This window comes from Zeus faber (genome assembly GCF_960531495.2).
Source record: "Zeus faber genome assembly, chromosome: 2".
Taxonomy (NCBI): Eukaryota; Metazoa; Chordata; class Actinopteri; order Zeiformes; family Zeidae; genus Zeus; species Zeus faber.
In genome coordinates this window covers 13,540,016-13,560,485 of record NC_137189.1, presented here as the reverse complement: position 1 = coordinate 13,560,485, position 20,470 = coordinate 13,540,016, and the positions used below count along the sequence as shown (strand labels likewise).

The 20,470-nt window shown below is 44.4% G+C and overlaps 1 protein-coding gene across 1 annotated transcript; it reads right to left on the bottom strand.

The window, feature by feature from the left end:
- Positions 1 to 217: 217 nt before the first annotated feature.
- Positions 218 to 7,833, bottom strand: LOC307246844 (dihydrolipoyllysine-residue succinyltransferase component of 2-oxoglutarate dehydrogenase complex, mitochondrial-like; the record flags this gene model as incomplete). The annotated part of the gene is made up of 10 exons (XM_080022874.1): positions 218 to 352; positions 574 to 741; positions 3,585 to 3,668; positions 3,789 to 3,862; positions 4,314 to 4,444; positions 5,386 to 5,539; positions 7,128 to 7,197; positions 7,342 to 7,397; positions 7,479 to 7,556; positions 7,806 to 7,833. The coding sequence occupies 10 exons, from the start codon at positions 7,831 to 7,833 to the stop codon at positions 218 to 220; spliced, it is 978 nt and encodes a 325-aa protein (XP_079879000.1).
- Positions 7,834 to 20,470: the final 12,637 nt, after the last annotated feature.

Genomic DNA, 20,470 nt, shown 5'->3' with positions numbered 1-20,470 from the left:
CTGTCAAATGTATAAAATCAGTTTATTTATTTTATTTGTGTTTTAATTTATAGCATGAAGAGACGCATGAAGGTGAACTATGTTTTCATGAGCATTTCCTGTGCAGCTTTTTTCTTTTAAAGAATTGCACTTTAGGCAAGTGAGTCGTTTTTTGCAATTCCTTTTTTTATTATAAAAATTATTATTATTTAAAAGCCCTGAGTGGGGTGAACTGTGATCACATGTCAAGCAGCAGCACTCGAGGGTCTTCCACCGCTGCTTTGATCGTGTGCAGGAAGACGACGGCCTCCCTCCCGTTCACCAGTCTGTGGTCGTAGGTCAGAGCCACGTACATCATGGGTCGCACCTCCACCTGCCCAATATAATTGTACGCTTATTTACAAATGATATTGTTTTTTTTATCCACAAAAACAATTATTTGTATTGGTCCTGACTTTACGGAGTCAGGCGAACCTCGCTGGAGGCAGATTCAACTAAATTTTTTTGCTAACTTTCTACAAATGCCGCAGAGGTTATGCATGTACGTAAATAAGGTTCCTTGACTTGCACGAGAGACATTGACATTGGACACACCTTTCCCTGGATGGCCACAGGCCTGTGAAAGACGCCGTGCACGCCCAGGATGGCAGACTGCGGGGGGTTGATGATGGGCGTCCCAAACATAGAAGCAAACACTCCACCGTTTCTGATCATGAATGTTCCTCCGTCCATGTGCTCCACGGCTAACTGGTTATTACGAGCCTGAGGAAAAAGGCCAGGACAACAATAAATAAATGATTTTCCTGGTCTTGAAGTAGCACAACTTATGAAATTATCCATCCATCCATCCATCCATCCATTTTCCGCCGCTTATCTGGGGCCGGGTCATGGTGGCAGCAGGCTGTGCAAGGAGCTCCAGGCCCCCTTCTCCCCGGCAACATTTTCCAGTTCCTCCTGGGGACCCAGAGACATTCCCAGGTCAGCTAGGATATATAATCCCTCCAGTGCGTTCTGGGTCTACTCGGTCGTCTCCTACCAGTTGGACGTGCCCGGAAAACCTCCAAGGGAAGGCGCCCAGGAGGCATCCTGATCAGATGCCCGAACCACCTCAACTGGCTCTTTTCGAAGCGAGGGGAGTGGCTCTACTCCGAGCTCCCTCCGGATGTCCGAGCTCCTCACCCTATCTCTAAGGCTGAGCCCAGCCAGCCTACGGAGGAAACACATTTCGGCAGCTTGTGTTCGCCATCTCGTTCTTTCGGTCACTACCCAAAGCTCATGACCATAGGTGAGGGTTGGGACGTAGATGGACTGGTAAATTGAGAGCTTTGCCTTCCGGCTCAGCTCCCTCTTCACCACAATGGACCGGTACAACACCCCCATGACAGCTGATGCCTCACCGATCTGCCTGTCCATCTCACACTCCATTTTCCCCTCACTCGTGAACAAGATCCCTAGATACTTGAACTCCTTCACTTGGGGCAGCAACTCGCTCCCGACCCAGAGGGAGTAATCCACCGTTTTCCGGCAGAGGACCATGGCCTCAGACTTGGAGGTGCTGAATCCCATCCCGACCGCTTCACACTCGGCGGAAAACCGCCCCAGTGCGTGCTGGAGGTCATGGTCTGATGAAGCATCATCTTCAAAAAGCCGAGATGCCATTCTGAGGTTCCCAAACCAGACACTCTCCTCATCTCGGCTGCGCCTTGAAATCCTGTCCATGAATATCACAAACAGAATCGGGGACAAGGGGCAACCTTGGCGGAGTCCAACACCCACTGAGAACGTGTTTGACTTTTTGCCGAGAATGCAAACACAGCTTTCACTTTGGTTGTACAAGGCCCAAGGCCCAGGACACGGTCGAAAGCCTTCTCCAGGTCCACAAAACACATGTAGACTGGATGGGCAAACTCCCACGACCCCCCCAGCAACCCTGCAGGGGTAAAGAGCTTGTCCACTGTTCCATGTCCAGGACGGAATCCGCATTGCTCCTCCTGAATCTGAGGTTCGACAATCAGCCAGAACCTCCTTTCCAGCTCCCTGGAGTAAACTTTCCCGGGGAGGCTGAGCAGTGTGATACCCCTATAATTGGAGCACACCCTCGGGTCCCACATTTTAAAAATGGGAACCACCACCCCGGTCTGCCACTCCACAGGTACTGTACCCGACATCCATGCGACACTAAAGAGGCATGCCAGCCAAGGCAGCCCAACAATGTCCAGAGCCTTCAGCATCTCAGGGCAAATCTCATCCACCTCTGATGCCTTGCCACCGAGGAGCTTTTTGACTGTCTCAGCGACCTCTGCCAGGCATCTGGACGAGACTTAACCCGAGTCTTCAGACTCTGCCTCTTCCCCTGAGGACGTATTGATTAGGTTCAGGAGTTCCTCAAAGTGCTCTTTCCACCCCCTGACAATATCCCCAGTCCGGGTCAGCAGTTCCCCTCCCGGGCTGAACACACCCTGAGCCAAGCCCTGCTTCCCTTTCTGAGTCACCGAACAGTTTGCCAGAACTTCCTTGAGGCCAAACGAAAGTCCTTCTCCATAGCCTCCCCGAACTCCTCCCACACCCGGGTTTTTGCTTCAGTGACCGCCGAAGCCGCAGCCCTTCTAGCCTGCCGGTACCTGTCTGCTGCCTCGGGAGACCCCTGGGCCAGCCAAGCTAGAAAGGCCTCCTTCTTCAGCTTGACAGCTTCCTTCACCGCTGGTGTCCAACGGGTTCTTGGGTAACCGCCACGACAGGATTCCTTGGATTCGATGTCCCCAACCTCCCCCGGGATGCGCGAAAAATTCTTCCGGAGGTGGGAGTTGAAGACCTCACGGACAGGGGCATCCAGCAGGTGTTCCCAGTTCACCCACTACACATTTGGGTTGACCAGGTCTGTCTGGCAGCCACCCCCGCCATCTGATCAAACTCACCACCAGGTGGTGATCAGTTGAGCTCTGCTCCTCTCTTCACCCGAGTGTCCAAGACATACGGCCTGAGATCTGATGACACGACCACAAAGTCGATCATCAATCTTTGACCTAAGGTGGTCTGGTACCACGTACACTTATGAGCCACCCTATGCTTGAACATGGTGTTTGTTATGGCCAATCCATGACTAGCACAGAAGTCCAATAACAAAGCACCACTCGGATTCAGATCAGGCAGGCCATTCCTCCCAATCACCCGCTTCCAGGTTTCTCCATTGTTGCCCACATGAGGGTTGAAGTCTCCCAGTAGAACTATAGAGTCCAGGACGCTACCCAGAGACTCCAACAAGGCCGAATACTCTGAACTGGTGTTCGCTGCATAAGCACACACAACAGTCAGAGCTTTCCCCTTAGCAACTTGTAGTCGCATAGAGTCAACCTTCTCGTTCACTGGGGAGAACTCCAACACTGCGGCACTCAGCTGGGAGCTTGTGAGGGTCGGGTGGGGTTGGGTGCTGACATTGCACCCGACCCCAACGCCTATCCCTGCAGGTGGTGGGTCCACAGGGTACTTGTGAAATTATATACATTTTATTTATATCATAACTATTTACGCAGTTTTGATATCACAGACACACAGACAATACTCAACAACGCAACAACATTATAGAGTTACTTTCCGAGTGTTTTTACCTTTTTACCTAGAGTGTTGATGGATCTCTCGATATCGGCAAAGTTCATCGTCTCCGCGTTGCGAATCACTGGGACGACGAGTCCCTGAACAGGGAGCGATGAGAGAGGATTTCTTTCTTTTAATCACCATCGCAATACTTCAGCCAATCACAGTGAGAAGTATAGAAATCTTCTTTGTGTTGGAGGTTTTAAAGCAGCTCGTACCTTTGGAGTTGCCACGGCGACGCTGATGTCAATGTAATCCCGGTACACAATCTCTTTGGTCGAATCATCGATGGCTGAGGGTGAAGTTTGAGAAACAGCGAAGAAATTATAACAATTTAAAGAAGAAAAATAACTTTTAAGACAAAGAAATTACTAACAGATTTAAACTTAAATTCACGCATAGAAATAATCAAAGCAATGCACCTCTTTTTGGAAGGATAGCTCTGGAAGAAAATATCATATTGATTGAGATTCAATTGTTTTTAGGTTTATTTTTGTTGTTCATGCTTAGGTTTATTGTATAAAGACATCTTTCTTATTTTTCTTTTTTTTTTTAAGTAAGTTAATGTTTTACTTTATAATTATTGCCTATTGTTTTTGATGAGAGCTGCTGTAAGACAGCAATTTAAATCCATGGATGAATAAAGTTTCTATGTATCTATCGATTCATCTATGTAGAAATGTTTTGTATGCAGATATTGTGTTTCTATAATCCAGTAAAAGGAATAGAAACAGAAAGCCAACCAGCGTTCAGAGTGGGCTGGTCAGTCAGAGCGTACGCTGCTGCCTTCCAGAACGCCGACATGAAACCTAACTTGGTATTGTGCTTCCTCACAAAGCAATCTGGGTGGATCTTCCTCAACTCTTTGATGTTGCTGGAGCAAAACAAAAACCCAGGATGCATTAAGATAATATAACACTTCATTAATCCCCAGTGGGAAATACAGGAAATGAGTTGGCTTTTCTTGTTTAGCAGGACATATGTCTAACATATGGCAATTAATCGTTTCTGTGGTTATAATGTTATGGATCCATATTCACTGTGTCTATGACATTAAATCCCAAGTTTATTAAAAGTGTGAATCCATAAGATCATCTTTATTGGGTGAATTATACCACAAGTTCCAGGATTCCATTCAAAAGCAATTTTTCGTTCCAAAATCCAGGTTTATCCTCATCTTTGGTCCAAGTCACATTTTCACAAATATTTTTGTCTTTTTGTGACTGATCAATTTGTTTTGTGTTTTTCCTGGGTCACTTGAGGCAGTGGAGATAGTTTTTAATCTGAGGGTGTTTTTTGTGAATGTTCATCGATATCGACGGTTTACTGAACACAACTACCTACACTGCTTTATCAAATTCACCGGAGCTGCCCTTCACTTCCTGTGCGTGCCCAATCTTTGCATTCTTGCTGGGAAAGGTGGCGGACCCAGCCACCAACAATGGACACCGCATATTAAGGAGCCCATACAGTACATAATCCAAATACATTGAATGGCTGTTTGTTCTAAAGTGAGAGGTAAATAATGTATAACGTTTTTATTTTAATCAAAATCTTACAGATTTCCACTTCATGTATTTCAAGGTTCTGTGGGAAGCCTGTGCATATTTGAGGCATGGTATATGATGTGAAGTGTAGCCGGGCAGTGTGTTACCCTGTTCTCTCTCCTGGTTCCTGCTGCTGGAACTGAAACTGCTGCCGTCAGTTTGACCGCAGAGACTACATATCAGACAAAAGGAAGACGAGGGAAAGTTAAGTTCCAAAACCTGGGTTAGTGAACCAACCGAAATAACAATGTGTGTTTCTGAGCACTACACACCAGGTTTGGTTTGAGCTGCTTGAGGCGGCACCAGGACCACGGGAGGCATGGTGGTGGCGGTGGGGATGAAAGCTTCAGGTGAGGGTGATGGAGGAGGAGGTGTGGCTTCAGCCCCTGCACCCAGTGAAGGAGTAGCTTTGGCAGCTCCAGCTGTACAGACAGGAAAGAAACGCACACACCAAACCAAAAGACATTCGGTCACCATTGTTCTAGCCCTTTTACCAGTCAGCACACACAGCTTCCATCACCTCTGACCATTTTACTGACGATAGCTCACGTTTTACGATTTTTAATATTGTCTCTGATTTTAGAGAATTCAAAGTTAGTGGTGAGAATTCTTCCTTAAAACAGACCTGCCAACCATGGGAAAATATTTTGAGTACCACAATAGTGTAACAGAGAGTCTCTGTGGCGCTTGAGTTACTGCAGCTAAATGACTCCATCATTTATCCACACACACGTATCTGTCTTGTTGCGAGGATAATCACTTCTTATGCGAGCTACTACTGATATCTATATATACACAAATTTATCTCATAAGAATATACCCCTTGAAATGCATCATCTTGTAAAGTTTCCAAACATGTTTACCAACTAAAGGCGCACTGATTGCAATTTTCTTGGCCGATTCCAATTTCGGCTTTTTTTCAAGTCTGACCTGCCGATTCTGATTTTGGCTGATTCCAATTTTCATTCGAATTGTATGTCCATAATAAAATATTGACTATTAAATATCTTTTACATTGTCATCCAATCATTTTAAGTTTATATCCGTGATTGGAGAAATTAAATTTTCTTATCATTTGCCCTCATTGGGTATATCTGTTGTATGTCAATGAAAAATACATTGCATGATCTGATCATGCTCACATGATAGGACAGCTGCATATACCGCAAAAAAAAAGAAAAAAATATAGATATCTTTTTTTAATATATTTAAATGAATGGCCCACTCTTCTCACTCTCATTCACTGAAAGTCCTCCTTCGCTCACCGTAGATGAAACAGCTGAATCAAATCGAACGACTTGTTTTACTGAGTGAATTGTCAAGAACTGAGTGCAAAAAAAGTGGAACCTTTCATCACGAGCAGACTTCATGCACTAGGAAAAACCAGAGCAGAGGCTCCGCTGTAGTGACAGCAATAGAAACGCACGAACAATTTTGTAATTATTTACCCAATCTTCGTTACCCTTGAAGTACCTCCAAACAGCCGACATTTTCTTTTTTTCGCTCTTCTTGTGCGTCAACTACACAATTATGTTACATTACGTTGTATGAAGTTTGAGTATCAGATACGTTTTACGAGTATGAGTACATAAGCACAATATGGGGCTGTTAATTTGACCGGCAAAGAATCAGATATATCTGACACTGATCGACCAATCACCGGTCATTGTTTTGTATTGAGTGATTGTTTTCCGTAATTAAATTACAATATGTATTTTTTTGCGTAGTTCCAGCTGGCATTTTGTACCTGCTTTTTTTGACCAAGAATTGCGTGGTTGGTACACAAAATGTGTGCAGGTTGCCAGGTCTGTTAAAAGGATCTGCTGGTCCCTACTACGATAACAAATAACTTTCGTCGTATCTTGTATTTGGTAATTAATTTGAAAAGGTAGACATGCCATTGATTTAACGGATACAAAATATGGCAATGTTTAGTAACTTTGGCTAAAAGCTGTGTTACTGGTCTTGACTATTAAAACAACGACAATAGTGCAATATAGGAATGTGCACCTCTTTTCCGGAGTTTGAAGAGGGGCGTTCCTCCCGCCATCGGGCACCAGGAGTTCCTCAACCACACCAGCTGCAGGAGAAGGCACATGAACTGAGGTATGAAGGGAACAACAAACTAAAACATGTTTTGATTGATACAAAGCTATTTTTATTTGGCAATAGTGGACATTTAGTGCTGTCGTTCTATTTTTCTTAAGGAACGTCTAAGTTTTACCTTGTTAGTCTCAATTTCACACACTACTTCATCTTCAGCAACCGAGTCACCGACAGCTAGGGCATTCCACAAGGGCATTTAAATGTAGAAAATATAGACAGAGAAGACATTTGCTCTCATTTCTTCCTCACACTCACCTTTCTCCCATCTCACGTCCCCTTCTGTGACAGATTCAGCAAACGCTGGGGTTTTGGCGGTCACCACCTCATCCTCTCCTGAATAAATACACACAAGAAATCATGATATATAACAGTTCCAAAACACAAAAAGTGATTGAAAACAGTACATGGGGCTATTTGGTCGCTACACACTGTGAGGAGTGGATGACTCTAGTGGAGGACAAAGGATGGCACCTGAATGATAATAAGAGAACTTGTTTTTGCTTTTTTTTTTTAAGAGTTATTTAGAGGCCACAGCATTATCTAGGATAAATCGGCTCTGACTACATGGCCATGGACAGATACGTGAACTCTTGCACAAACAGCTCGGCATTATGTTTAAAGGGTTCTCGAGGATGAGGTTATTGTGGGGCCACGCGCACAACAAGGCGGATAGAAGGGATGAAAACACTTACAATGGCATGTTCCTGTAAACAACATGGCTGCAGACTGAGGGGCCTTGAGAGGATATGGAAAGAAAAAAGAAAAATAAACAAAACGTCGCTTGTTATTAGCTTGGTGATGATCGGAGCAGCTGCTTCCTTAAGAACCCCGATCCGCTGATGTGACCCACGTCAAGGGCTTGTGTTTAGCGTGGAGAACAAACGCTGGCCTCAGATGTTAAGCTCCTCCTACGAGACGCAAAACGTTAGCTCAACAACTCTGATCCGCTACGAAAGCCCATTCACCGTGTGCTCGGTGCGTTACCAGCAGGTCACGTCCCGGTGAACATACAGTATGGATCTTTATTTTTTAAATACTATTAGCCTTGATGAAGGCAGAGTAATTTGACCTCCCCCAGTCCACGACCATGACCCAAAAGCGCCACCCCTGCCGTTCTTTACATTTTAGAGCTATTTCATGTTTTTCTAGGAAGCTTCCTGATTACATGGTCTTAGTTCCGTGTTTTAAGCACTTATTGAAATGGCACTTGGCAAAAGTGTTGTGTGGATTACCCTTGTAATCAATCAAGGGATGTGACTTTACTAGCAATTTGTCAATAATATTTTGGGACAGGGGTCCTAAAAAAATCCCACAGGAGCGTCAAGGCAGCAACGCCCCACAGTCACCTGGAATAACTGGATTTGTCAAACATGCCGTGGTTTGGGGATGATGCGGTTTGAGCAGCCACACCTGACCTGGATCTGGGTAATTAGGATCAGGGTGGCTGCACACCTGCTGCTCATTAGACCAACCAAGGGGCAACAGGTAAGCAGCCACTCTTGATCCTGGGTTCTTCATTACCCAGATCTAGGTCAGGTGTGGCTGCTCAAACGACACATATTTTTTTGGAAACTTTGTTGGTTAGGAAGGTGTTTGAACATGACGTCTTTGCTAAAAGGAGTGCACGCCTCCGGCAAACATGCCGTGTGGAAATAGGAGCCTTTCTGTGTGGAGTTTGCATGTTCTCCCCGTGCTCACATGGGGTTTCCTCCACTTAACGTCAGTAAGGACCCCCCCCCCCCAAAAACATGCACACATCATCGTCTGACCAGCGATGGACACTCGTCACCAGGTCCCCGGGCGCGTCCACGAACGCTGCCCACTGCTCCTGGCTGTGCCCCCGGAGGAAGGACAAGCCAGGATGGGTTAAACGCAGAGGCCTCATTTCACCGGCCACCATCCAAAGCGTGTGTGTGTGTGCATGTGTTGTAGTGTGGTGTGCTGTGTGACAAATAAAGATTGTTATGTTATGTTATGGAAGTGGGTTTGGCATTTTTTTCGACAACAAAGCACCTTCCTACATACTTGCAGTTGTGGTGGGGGACTCACATTTCCACCTCGTCCTCCATGCGGTGCACGCATTAGTTTGAGATGACACTGACCGTCAGGGCGTGGTTTGGGAAGGGAAATGAGCTGTGTTTTTTCTGCTCTTTTGGGCTGATGAATAAAGCATGAAATTACAGCCCCCCCCCCCTCCCTATCAAATATGGTTTCATTTGATGAACAACTCTGACTGTAATCTCAAAGAGGCCTCCACTGAACTGCAACGAATTAAGCTGCAATTACACACATACACACGTGGATTTTGTTTAAATATTTGTCCCCCAACTTATGTATTTTTGTAGTGCTGGCACAGGCCCCCACACCGGCCACATTATTAGGTACACCTGTTCAATGGCTTGTTAACACAAATAGCTAATGAGCCAATCACATGGCAGCAACTCATTGCATTTAGGCATGTAGCCATGGTGAGGATGACTTGCTGAAGTTCAAACTGAGCATTAGAATGGGGAAGAAAGGGGATTTAAGTGACTTTGAACGTGGCATGGTTGTTGGTGCCAGACGGGCTGGTCTGAGTGTTTTAGAAACTGCTGACCTACTGGGATTTTCACGCACAACCATCTCTAGGGTTTACAGAGAATGGTCCAAAAAAGAGTAAATATTCAGTGAGCGGCAGTTGTGTGGACAAAAATGCCTTGTTGATGTCAGAGGAGAATGGGCAGACTGCTTCGAGACGATAGAAAGGCAACAGTAACTCAAATAACCACTTGTTCCAACCAGGGTTTGCAGAATACCACCTCTGAACACACAACACGTGGAACCTTGAAGCAGATGGGCTACAGCAGCAGAAGACCACACCGGGTGCCACTCCTGTCAGCTAAGAACAGGAAACTGAGGCTACAATTGGCACAGGCTCAACAAAAATGGACAACAGGAGTTTGGAAAAACATTGCCTGGTCTAATGAGTCTCGATTTCAGCTGCGACATTCAGATGGTAGGGTCAGAATTTGGTGTAAACAACATGAAAGCATGGATCCATCCTGCCTTGAATCAATGGTTTCGGCTGGTGGTGGTGTAATGGTGTGCGGGATATTTTCTTGGCACACTTTGGGCCCCTTAGTACCAAGTGAGCATGGTTTAAACACCACAGCATACCTGAGTATTGTTGCTGACCATGTCCATCCCTTTATGAGCACAGTGTAGCCATCTTCTGATGCCTACTTCCAGCAGGATAATGCACCATGTCACAAAGCTCAAATCATGTTAAACTGGTTTCTTGAACATGACAATGAGTTCACTGTACTCCAATGGCCTCCACAGTCACCATATCTCAATCCAACAGAGCACCTTTGGGATGTGGTGGAACAGGAGATTCGCATCATGGACGTGCAGCCGACAAATCTGCAACAAGTGCGTGATGCTATCATGTCAATATGGACCAAAATCTCAGAGGAATGTTTCCAACACCTTGTTGAATCTATGCCACGAAGAATTAAGGCAGTCCTGGAGAAAAAAGGGGGTCCAACCCGGTACGAGCAAAGTGCACATAATAAAGTGGCCGGTGAGTGTATATTTTGATGCAGCAGAATAAAATAAAATAAACCGTGCTTACCTATTTGCATGTGCACTTCATTGATCCCCACCTTTTCTAGCCCTGACACTAATGGCGTCATCAGCTGTCAGATGACGTCGCCAGAGCGCTATCGCCCCCTGGTGGCAGAGGCTAGCTCATTTGGGATGCGCTCAGCTGACACAATGGCTAAGGCCCCCCGAGCATCCCCCGAGCGCACACTTTGACGAGCGGGGTTCTGCGTGACTCCTACCTGCATGGCGGCTGCTACACAGCGGCCCACCGTCCAGACAGCATCGCGATCGACTGGCGAACGGCGACTAGAAGTGCGGGAGCAGCTGCACTTCCTCCAGCTGCGGGAAGTGCCAGGATAATGCCGCGTTCCGCGCTCGTCGGAAATCAGTAATTTGTGGTTTTCAGTCCCCACCTCCGCGTTAATTGCGTTCCGACGCCTTAGTTAGGAGAACAACATGGACTCCCGCAGTGAATACGTGTTTGCTTGGCAAGACTACGAAGTCTAGGAGCTAAAAAAAAAACCAACAAAAAAAAAAAAGTAATAATTCCATGATTTTAAATAGAAGTTCGACGTGTTCCCCAATAAAAATGTCCCCAAAGGGAACTTTGTTCACGTTAAGTTAAGGAGGGATCTGCCCCGAAATACCAACTTGGAATACTATCTCGACTGGCCGCTCGTTTGCACCTTTCCAAGAAGGTTGAGTTTTTACGAGCTCCGATATCAATGGAAGGCAGCATAACTCCTCCTTGGTGTGGCGCTCAAGTCATCTTAATCTTATCATAGGAAACTTGTACTTTTCGAAGAGAAAGCATGGACTTTCTTACTTTCCAGCCACCTTTCTATTCTCCATTTTAGATGGATTAGCACTTTATTCATCTAGTGTAATTTGCAGTGTTAGAGCAGCTCACATCAGAACAACTGGCAATAATAATAATATTATGGACCCCTAATAAATAATAGGAATACGTAGGAATACAAATAGAAAAAATGGCAACATACAATAAACCAAGAAAGTAAACAAAACTATCAACAATTCACACTGTAAAAGATAGGAAATGGTTCCAAGTATGTATATGTACATATAAAATACATTTATGCATAAACTTGTGTGTTTCAGGGTGGAAAACAAGATGGATATAGCAATATATAAAATAGTTAATTGCCTGGAGGAAGTAATTTAATATCAAACCTTCTCAAATTAAAAAGGGGGAAAAACTTCCCCAAATTACAGGAAAGGACACATTTTATTTAAGGTGAGTCACATTACAGAAATCAACAAAAGGATACTAGATTTACAAAAACAACCTCTGTTTGGTAGCTGGTAGGGGCTGGGATAGGATCACATGTGACCACACCCCCACCCTGCAGGTCCATAGAAATACTACTATCCTACTCATACATCCTCAGCTCCTGCAGAGGATGTGCAGACCAGATTTGCAGAGAGGCAACAGGTAAATTACAATTTGCTTTATTCTATTTCTATGTATTTCCCCCCTTGATTAATGCAGAAGAAATAGATGACTGAAAAGGCAAAGCCCAGAAGAGATTCAGCATGAAAACTTTATGAGGGACATCTAGACTAGCAGCTCACAACTAAAACTAAAAATGGCATTGCATCTATACAGAACTTAAACTTGACATCTTGTTGGATAAAGTTTGACTTTTAACGTTCAATGTTTAATAATAATATTATTAATAATAAAAGTTAAAAGCATTATATATATTTAATACTCTTTTTTTCCCTCTGCTTTATTTATTTGACCAAGCAGTAACACAAGACTGGACAAGACCATGTATTCTTCTAGCAACACCAACCTTGACCGTTGCAGCGCAGGACATCTCCACTCTTTACCACATGACTGTGCTCTGTTTCAAGTGTCTGACGCTGTGCTCTCGAAGAAAAACGACGGGAGTAAAAACGACGGGAGTAAAACAAGATCAGTAGAGAGGGTCGAGTACAGCCCACGCTTGGTGAGCTCCAGCCAAACAGGGCTCAGCAGCAATCCATCCCAAGCCGTGTCCGTTGAATCTCTGCCCGGTGGAACGTGTCTCTCCCCCATTGCAGGTGCTTATGGAGCCCATGAGCAGCCCCTGAAGGGTGGTGTCCATCAAGCAAAGCGTACCAGGGTGGAGAATATCATCAGAGACATGACAGGCTCTTCCCATGAGCAACTCACACACACGGCCATCGAGGAAGGTCACAAAGCGGAACTGAACAGCATTCCGGAAAGACACAGGTCACCGGAGTCACCTCGAGACCGTGTCAACACGCAGAGAGGAGGAGCTGGTAACTCTGGTGACCGGAGCTCAGAGGACCTGACGAAAATGAAGAAACTTCCGAGAAAGTTCAAACCGCTCAGAAAACTCCAAATAGGATTAACTCACGGCGGCTGGAGGAGGGAGTCTGAGGGAACTGGTGAAAAATGTGCGGTGGAGGATTACCCCACACGCAGCGACTCCCACTCAAACGACGACTTCAATGAGAGGAAAAAGTTGAGGCTGATCAACAATCCTCAATCAAAGCCTGACAAGGTAAATGCATTCTTGGCAGATATTTTAAAATATGAGCTGTCCAGGGCTGTGAACACGAGTGTCGACTCAATTTTCAAAGGCATGCCTCTTTTAGAGAGGTCATCCGTCGTGGACAGGAGTGCGGGGACTGAGATTCGTAATCCATCTCCCCTTAAAACTCAGCCATCACCTGTTCATGAAGACACTAAATCAGCTTTTTCACAATACGCAGATGAGATCCTGGAATTCCACATCCCAGAGGTCCAGACAGAAGCCCTCTCCCTGGTCGTGCACAGGCCTCTGCAGAGCACGACCTGCGCTCCCAACACCCTCCCTGGAACCAAAAACTGCCATCACCATAACCCCGAGCCCTTGTTCCCCTCCAGCCATCAGGCGGCGCCGCATGAACGCCGAGCATCGGAGTATATCCCAAGTACCTCACGACTCAACAACCTGAGACGTTTGAAAGACGCCAGGTGTCACGGGGTGGAGGCGGCAAAGTTGGAGGCACTCGATCCATCCTGGGACTCGACTAAAGCAAGGTCCAAAGTCACTTCTAGATCCATTAGAGGCTCCCAAACCCAGCGTGTCGCTGAACCCGTCCTTCTTGAAAGCCTGTGCCTCCCTCACGTCAAGACCGAGTCTGACGGCCTGCAGAGCCTGGGGAGGAATAACATGTTTGTGCTCAACGTATCCTTGTGATTTGTTAGCATTTAATACTTTATTTTTTTTATTTTTTACTGTACGTTAAATGAGACCGCAACAGTGTGCTTAACTTAATGTGCCTTTTTTTTTTTCTTCCTAAAACAAGTATTTTTAATGGTGATGACATTTTTTTAAATTTTACAATCAATTTATTTTGCAAAAAAACCACCAAAACATATTTTCAGACTGTTTGCCTTAAGAGACCAATTTCACACAGGTTACTTTGAGTGACAAGTAACATCCTGCTCTGTCACAAACCTTATCATTTGCCGATGGCGTGAAAACTTTAAATAGGACTTTCAGACTAAAATAAGACATGTGTAAAGTGTGAAGAAAATGGCAGTCTCCTCCTCTGTTATGTTTTATCCTTATCATTGCTGTACTGTGTAAGTAGTGATAATGTTAAATCTGAATTTAAATTCCTTAACTCTGAATTTAGGAGGGTCTGACCACCAATCATCTGAAAAAAGCAAAGCTCATGTTCTTCTACACCCGCTACCCCAGCTCACTAGTACTGAAAACTTTTTTCCACGATGTGCAGGTAAGTGCTTTTCAATAGACAGGATGTGCAATATTGTCATTGCATGACTGATAAAATGAACCCTTCTGCACAACACATATCTGTTGTCTTGGCATAAGCTCATAACCTTCTTTTTCCTGAATGTCCTTATGTAATCTCATAGGAAAGCTCCTCCATGCCAAGGCCTGATTTCAATACAAAAAAAATGGTTTAGGAATTGTTTGTCAATTCATAACACACTCTTTTTACCGTACAACACGTGATTTGAAACTGATCTGAGGCTGAGCATTAACATTGGGAACATTATAAAAACGTAACACACGTGTGTTAAAACATTTTATTGGTCATTCCAGTTAAAAAACAACATTGTAAATAATGATCACAGTTGACAATGATCAGGCTTTAATACTATAAAACGTATTCACTGTAAATGGAATATCATACAAGGTTCAAATATGCAGTGGGAGTCATCTCCTTACTTTCTCTTATTCACTCACCTTTTTTCAGTTCACACGTTGCATCACCTCTCAGCTCATCAAGTGGTTCAGCAACTTCAGAGAGTTCTACTACATCCAGATGGAGAAGTACGCTCGCCACAACGTCACGGAGGGGGAGGCCGGTGTCAGGGATCTGACTGTAGGAAGAGAATCAGAACTTTTCAGGACGCTCAACATGCACTACAACAAAGCCAATGACTTCCAGGTAAAGTGTGTTGAGAACGTGCCTGTGTTTAAAAATGACTCCCATGCAAAAAATATTGTGTTCATTAAACAAGGAATTAAAAGAAAACAAAAGCTGGTGTGATTGGCATTATCAGGATTGAACATTTTTAGAATTTACCTATAGTGATTAAACAGCCATGAATATTTTCTTTATTAAAACTAAGTCAAGTCGGACAACATCTATTTAACCTAGGCTGTCACTTTTTCTCTGCATTCATTGTTGAAAGTTGTTGTAATGCATATTGTGCCCCATTGTGTCGTGGATGAGTCAACCTTATCTATCAAAACCTGATGGACATATTAACATGATGAACAAGTTGTAAAAAGACAAGCTCTTACTATTGGATGATCGTTTTAGGTTTTTTTTTAACTTGTTTTTTCAATTTACTTATTCTATTTTATTAATATTTTTTTCTCAGTCTGTTAAGCTTTCTCTAATGCTAATCGTCTGTAGACACAGCAATAATCACCAAGACAAATTCCTAGTACATGTAAATGCACCTGGTGAAATTAAAATCATTTAGATTCTGATGAGTGCCTGAAAAAGTGCAGGTTTTACCGTTTTATCTTTGGCGCAGGTTTTTTTTTTTTTGCTTTCTCTTTATGCATCTTTAAAATGTTGCATATTGTTATGAACAGGGATCTGTTTATGAACAATTGAAACAAAAAAAAAAATCTGGAAAATGAATTTTATTTAATGATAACACAATTATCAAATAACTTTTGTAACCCCTTTGACAAACACAAACTTTGAGTGAAATGCTATTGCATTATAGAATATCAATATTCTTATTCGTCAACTAGTTATACACTGATCAGCCACAACATTAAAACCACTGACAGGTGACGTGAATAACATTGCTCATTTCGTTCTAATGGCACCTGTAAAGGGGTGGGAAATATTAGGCAGCAAGTGAACAGTCAGTTGAAGTTGATGTGTTGGAAGCAGGAAAAATGGCCAAGTATAAGGATCTGAGCGACTTTGGGGCCAAATAGTGACAGCTAGATGACTGGGTCAGAGCGTCTCCTATTTGAGGCTGGTGCCTAATCTGGAACGAATTGTTCACGTTTCAACAGCAAAAGAACCCGCTCTGGAACCGGAAAACCGGTTTCAGAGCGGCACCACTTCGCTGCTGGACTAGAACCAAGAAACGCTTACGTCAGGGATGGGACAAGCAAGCCTGAGGGAAACATTATGGCAGCCATTCCGTTTTAGCACTTCAGCCGTACGGATTCATGAATTAATCGTAAAATCTGGTCCGCGGAGCTGTCAGGTGGACAGCCACCCCCGATTTTCAACACTCACTACAAAATTGCCCTGGTTTTCACCACAAAATAAATACACTGATTTTTAGCGCTTACATAGACGTTCATTATGTATGTCCCATTCATTACCTAAACCCAAAAACAAGAAAAAAAACAATGCACCACGAAACGTAAGCGATAATAATAATAAAAATATCAGTGGGCAGCAATAATAAAAATAGCAGTGGGCAGCAATACACAGGGTCCAGTTTAGTCGTGTTTGGTACATATTACAGTTTTCTGGGTCGGCAGTTTGTTGCCGTGTCGGGAAATGATGCGTGTGACTACTTTCTATGATTATTTATGGTTTTCCGTGTCCTAGTTTTCCGATGCGTTTTGAGTTCATGAAACGCATCACGGACCACTATTGTTTGTATGTTACGACTTCGTCAAATCCCGCAAAGTAAGGAGGGACACAGCGCGGCATGTAACACTGGGTTAGATGTGGACAGAATGCTTTTATTTAAAAAAAAAAAATAGCAAAAGAGATCAAATATCAAAACAAAAGCCCCGCCGACGTCAATCAGGTAAGATGATACACAGACACCTACACACACGTGGTTTGTAATCACTACAGAGCAATGGAGTCTACCCCACGCACCTCGCACTATGTGAATGGGTGTCCGGAGCCACAACCTGCACATATATAACAAATTGGATGTTGTCACAAAGTGTCCACCTCGAACTCATCCTTCTCCAAGACCAGAAGTTTTAGAACCTTGGCGTATCGGCGAAGCACAAACGTTCTGCTACTTCCGGTAAAATTTTATTATTGCCCCGAATGTAAATCGATATGGATCAAACTTGAACCACGAGATGTCTGAGACGTCCTGGTTCTAAACAGACCTCAACCATGTCCGTGGGTACAGCGGTTGTCATGGGCCAAACACTTTTAGTCCGAAAAATACTAAGTCGGATAAAAATAAAAATCTGAACATTAACAATAGGAACCAGACGTACGCAGACGTCTACAGTGGCATAATGATGTGGCTCTCTCGCCGGTTTTTCCAGTGGAAAAGCAAACCAACTGCAAATCAGCACTAGCACCGGCCCAGAAGCAGAACTAGGTTTGCGTTGGTGGAAAAGGGGTAACAGTGCATCGTAGATTGCTGCGTGTGGGGCTGCAAAGGCACAGACTTGTCAGAGGGTCCATGCTGACCCGTCCACCGATGAATGGCCGATTGGACGGTTGCTCAGGGGGTAGAGCGGGTTGTCTAGTGACCAGAGGGTTCCTGATTCGATCCCTGGCTCCTTCTGGTAGCACGTTGAAGTGTCCTTGAGCAGGGCACTGGACCCATAACTTCTCTCGATGAGTAGGAGTGCACCTTGCATGGCTGCTGCCGCCAACGATGTATGAATGGCTGTGTGAATGGGTGAATGTGAGGCATGTACTGTAAAGCGCTTTGAGTCATATGACTAGATGAGCGCTATAAAAATACACTCTTTACACCATTTGCCATGGGCGCGTGAGCATCAGAACTGGACCATCGAGCAATGGAAGAAGGTGGCCTGGTCTGATGAATAACGTTTTATTTTACATCATGTGGATGGCCGGGGGGATGTGCGTCGTTTACCTGGGGAAGAGATGGCACCAGGATGCACTATGGGAAGAAGGCAAGACAGCGGAGGCAGTGTGATGATCTGGGCAATGTTCTGCTGGGAAACCTTGGGTAGTGCGGTAGCATTTCAATAGGATAATGCACCGTGCCACACTGCAAAAATGTTCAGGAATGGTTTGAGGAACATGACAAAGAGTTCAAGGTGCTGACTTGGCCTCCAAATTCCCAAGATTTCAATCCGATGGGGGCACCCCAACCTCGCAACTTCCAGGACTTAAAGGATCTACTGCTAAAGTCTTGGTACCAGATACCATCGCACATCTTCAGAGGTCTTGAGGAGTCCATTCCTCAAGGGGTTTTGGCAGCATGAGGGGACCTACACAATACTAGGCAGGTGGTTATAATGTTGTGGCTGATCAGTGCAGTTCCCATCACAATCTGTTCATTTCTGCAAGGTACATTTGCACATGAGGAATTTCCTAAGCATAAAAAAAATAAAAAGCTTACCAGTCCATAAAAAAGGAGCATAAAAATACAATTAAATAGGATAAAAATAAAATTAAAATGTAATATAATACAAATCTCTAAAAATAAAAAAGAAAGTCAGATATTTAAGATATACAAACATACAAAGGCAACACTATTGCACAGAATAAATTGTTATGGCATATAGGTTAAAAATAAACGATAATATTAATTATTATATGGGCTAGGTAGCTTATTACATTATGTACCAGTGCTATTGCGTGTACATTATGGCACAAGCTCTGTGTGTGTGTGTGTGTGTGAGTGAGTGGGGGGGGGGGGGTCACTGTGTGTGTGTGATAGGGACAGTCTGTGGGGGGGCAGGAGGGGCAGGGGGCCTGTTGGTGAGCCCCATTGCTATGGGGTAGAAACTGTTCTTGTGGGGCAAGGTTTTGGTCCAGATGGACCACAACCTCTTGCCAGACGGCAAAGTCTTAAAAAGGTGGTGTCTGGGGTGGGAAGGGTGGGCCGCAACCTTCCCTGCTTGCCTCAAGGTCCTGGAGGCATGCAGGTCCTGGAAGGAAGGAAGGTTTCAGCCGATCCCCTTTCTCTGCAGAACGAATGGTCTGCTGCAGCCTGCCCTTGTCCTTGGCAGTGGCAGCAGCGTACCAGACAGTGATGGAGGTGAGGATGGACTCAAAGATGGTGGTGTAAAAGTGCACCAGCATTATCTGTGGCAAGTTGAATTTCTTCAGCTACCACAGGAAGTGCATTCTCTGCTGAGCCTTCTTGAGGAGGGAGCTGATGTTTGGCTCCCACTTGAGGTCCTGAGCGATTGTGGTGCCCAGGAAACAGAAGGACTCCACCGTGATGACTGGGGAGTTGCACATGGTGAGGGGGGAGGTAGAGCTGGCCTCCTCCTGAAGTCCACCGCCACCTCAACTGTCTTCAGAGCATAAATAGTAATAGTGCTGCAGTGTCTGAAGACAGAAATACATGCATCAGCCTCCATCAATGGGAGAGCCAGCAAGTACGATGGATACACAAGTGGCATCAGATATTGTGGAGAAAATATTGGCACATCAAGCCACGCCTCTCTTGACTCCATGTTGACTAGGAGTTTAATGGACCTGATGGAGGGGGGGAGGGACTGACAGCTAATTGAAATGTTAAACAACACTTTGTTGTAAGGCCAAGAACTTCGAACACCAGAGGCATATTGGTCACTTCTCTAAATAGCCAGAATAACCTTCTCTAAATATTGGTTGCCATCATTTAACCGTTCATTGTGTAACCGTGCTGAGAGCTTCAGTATGGAGAAAATTACCGCTCTGCTGCAGCTTCTCACTGTGCTTAAATGTATTCCAATGGGGCAAATGTTTAAGCCCCAAGGGACACGTTAAATCGCCGTTTCGAAAACAAAGATATATTGTTAGTTTATAGGTTACAGAGAAAAATAAATTGGTGCATAGTGTGCATTGTATCAGGTTTTTCTAGAATCTTCTGCACGTCTGTTAATCAGTTACTTTTGGCTTCACCCCAACTCATGCAAGAGACTAGAAACAGGAAAGGTGCGCTGCTTCCTACCGGCAATCTACTGTAGCCAACATTAGATTTTAAGTGTACTGCGTCAAATGCAAAAATAGTAATGAATAAGATGATATTGGTGTTCAAAACAGGTTTAAAAAAAAAAAAAAAAAAATACACCAAGACTCATGTGACTCAAAAGTCCTGACACAGGGGAATCGTATGGCTAAACAGCAGCACATCGCATGAGAGCAGTGTTGAAGCCATATGCAGCTTTTGAGGCACTCACACATCACTGAGTTTGTTTTTACGTTAAAGACGGGTTAAAGCGGGTTTTACTTCTCTC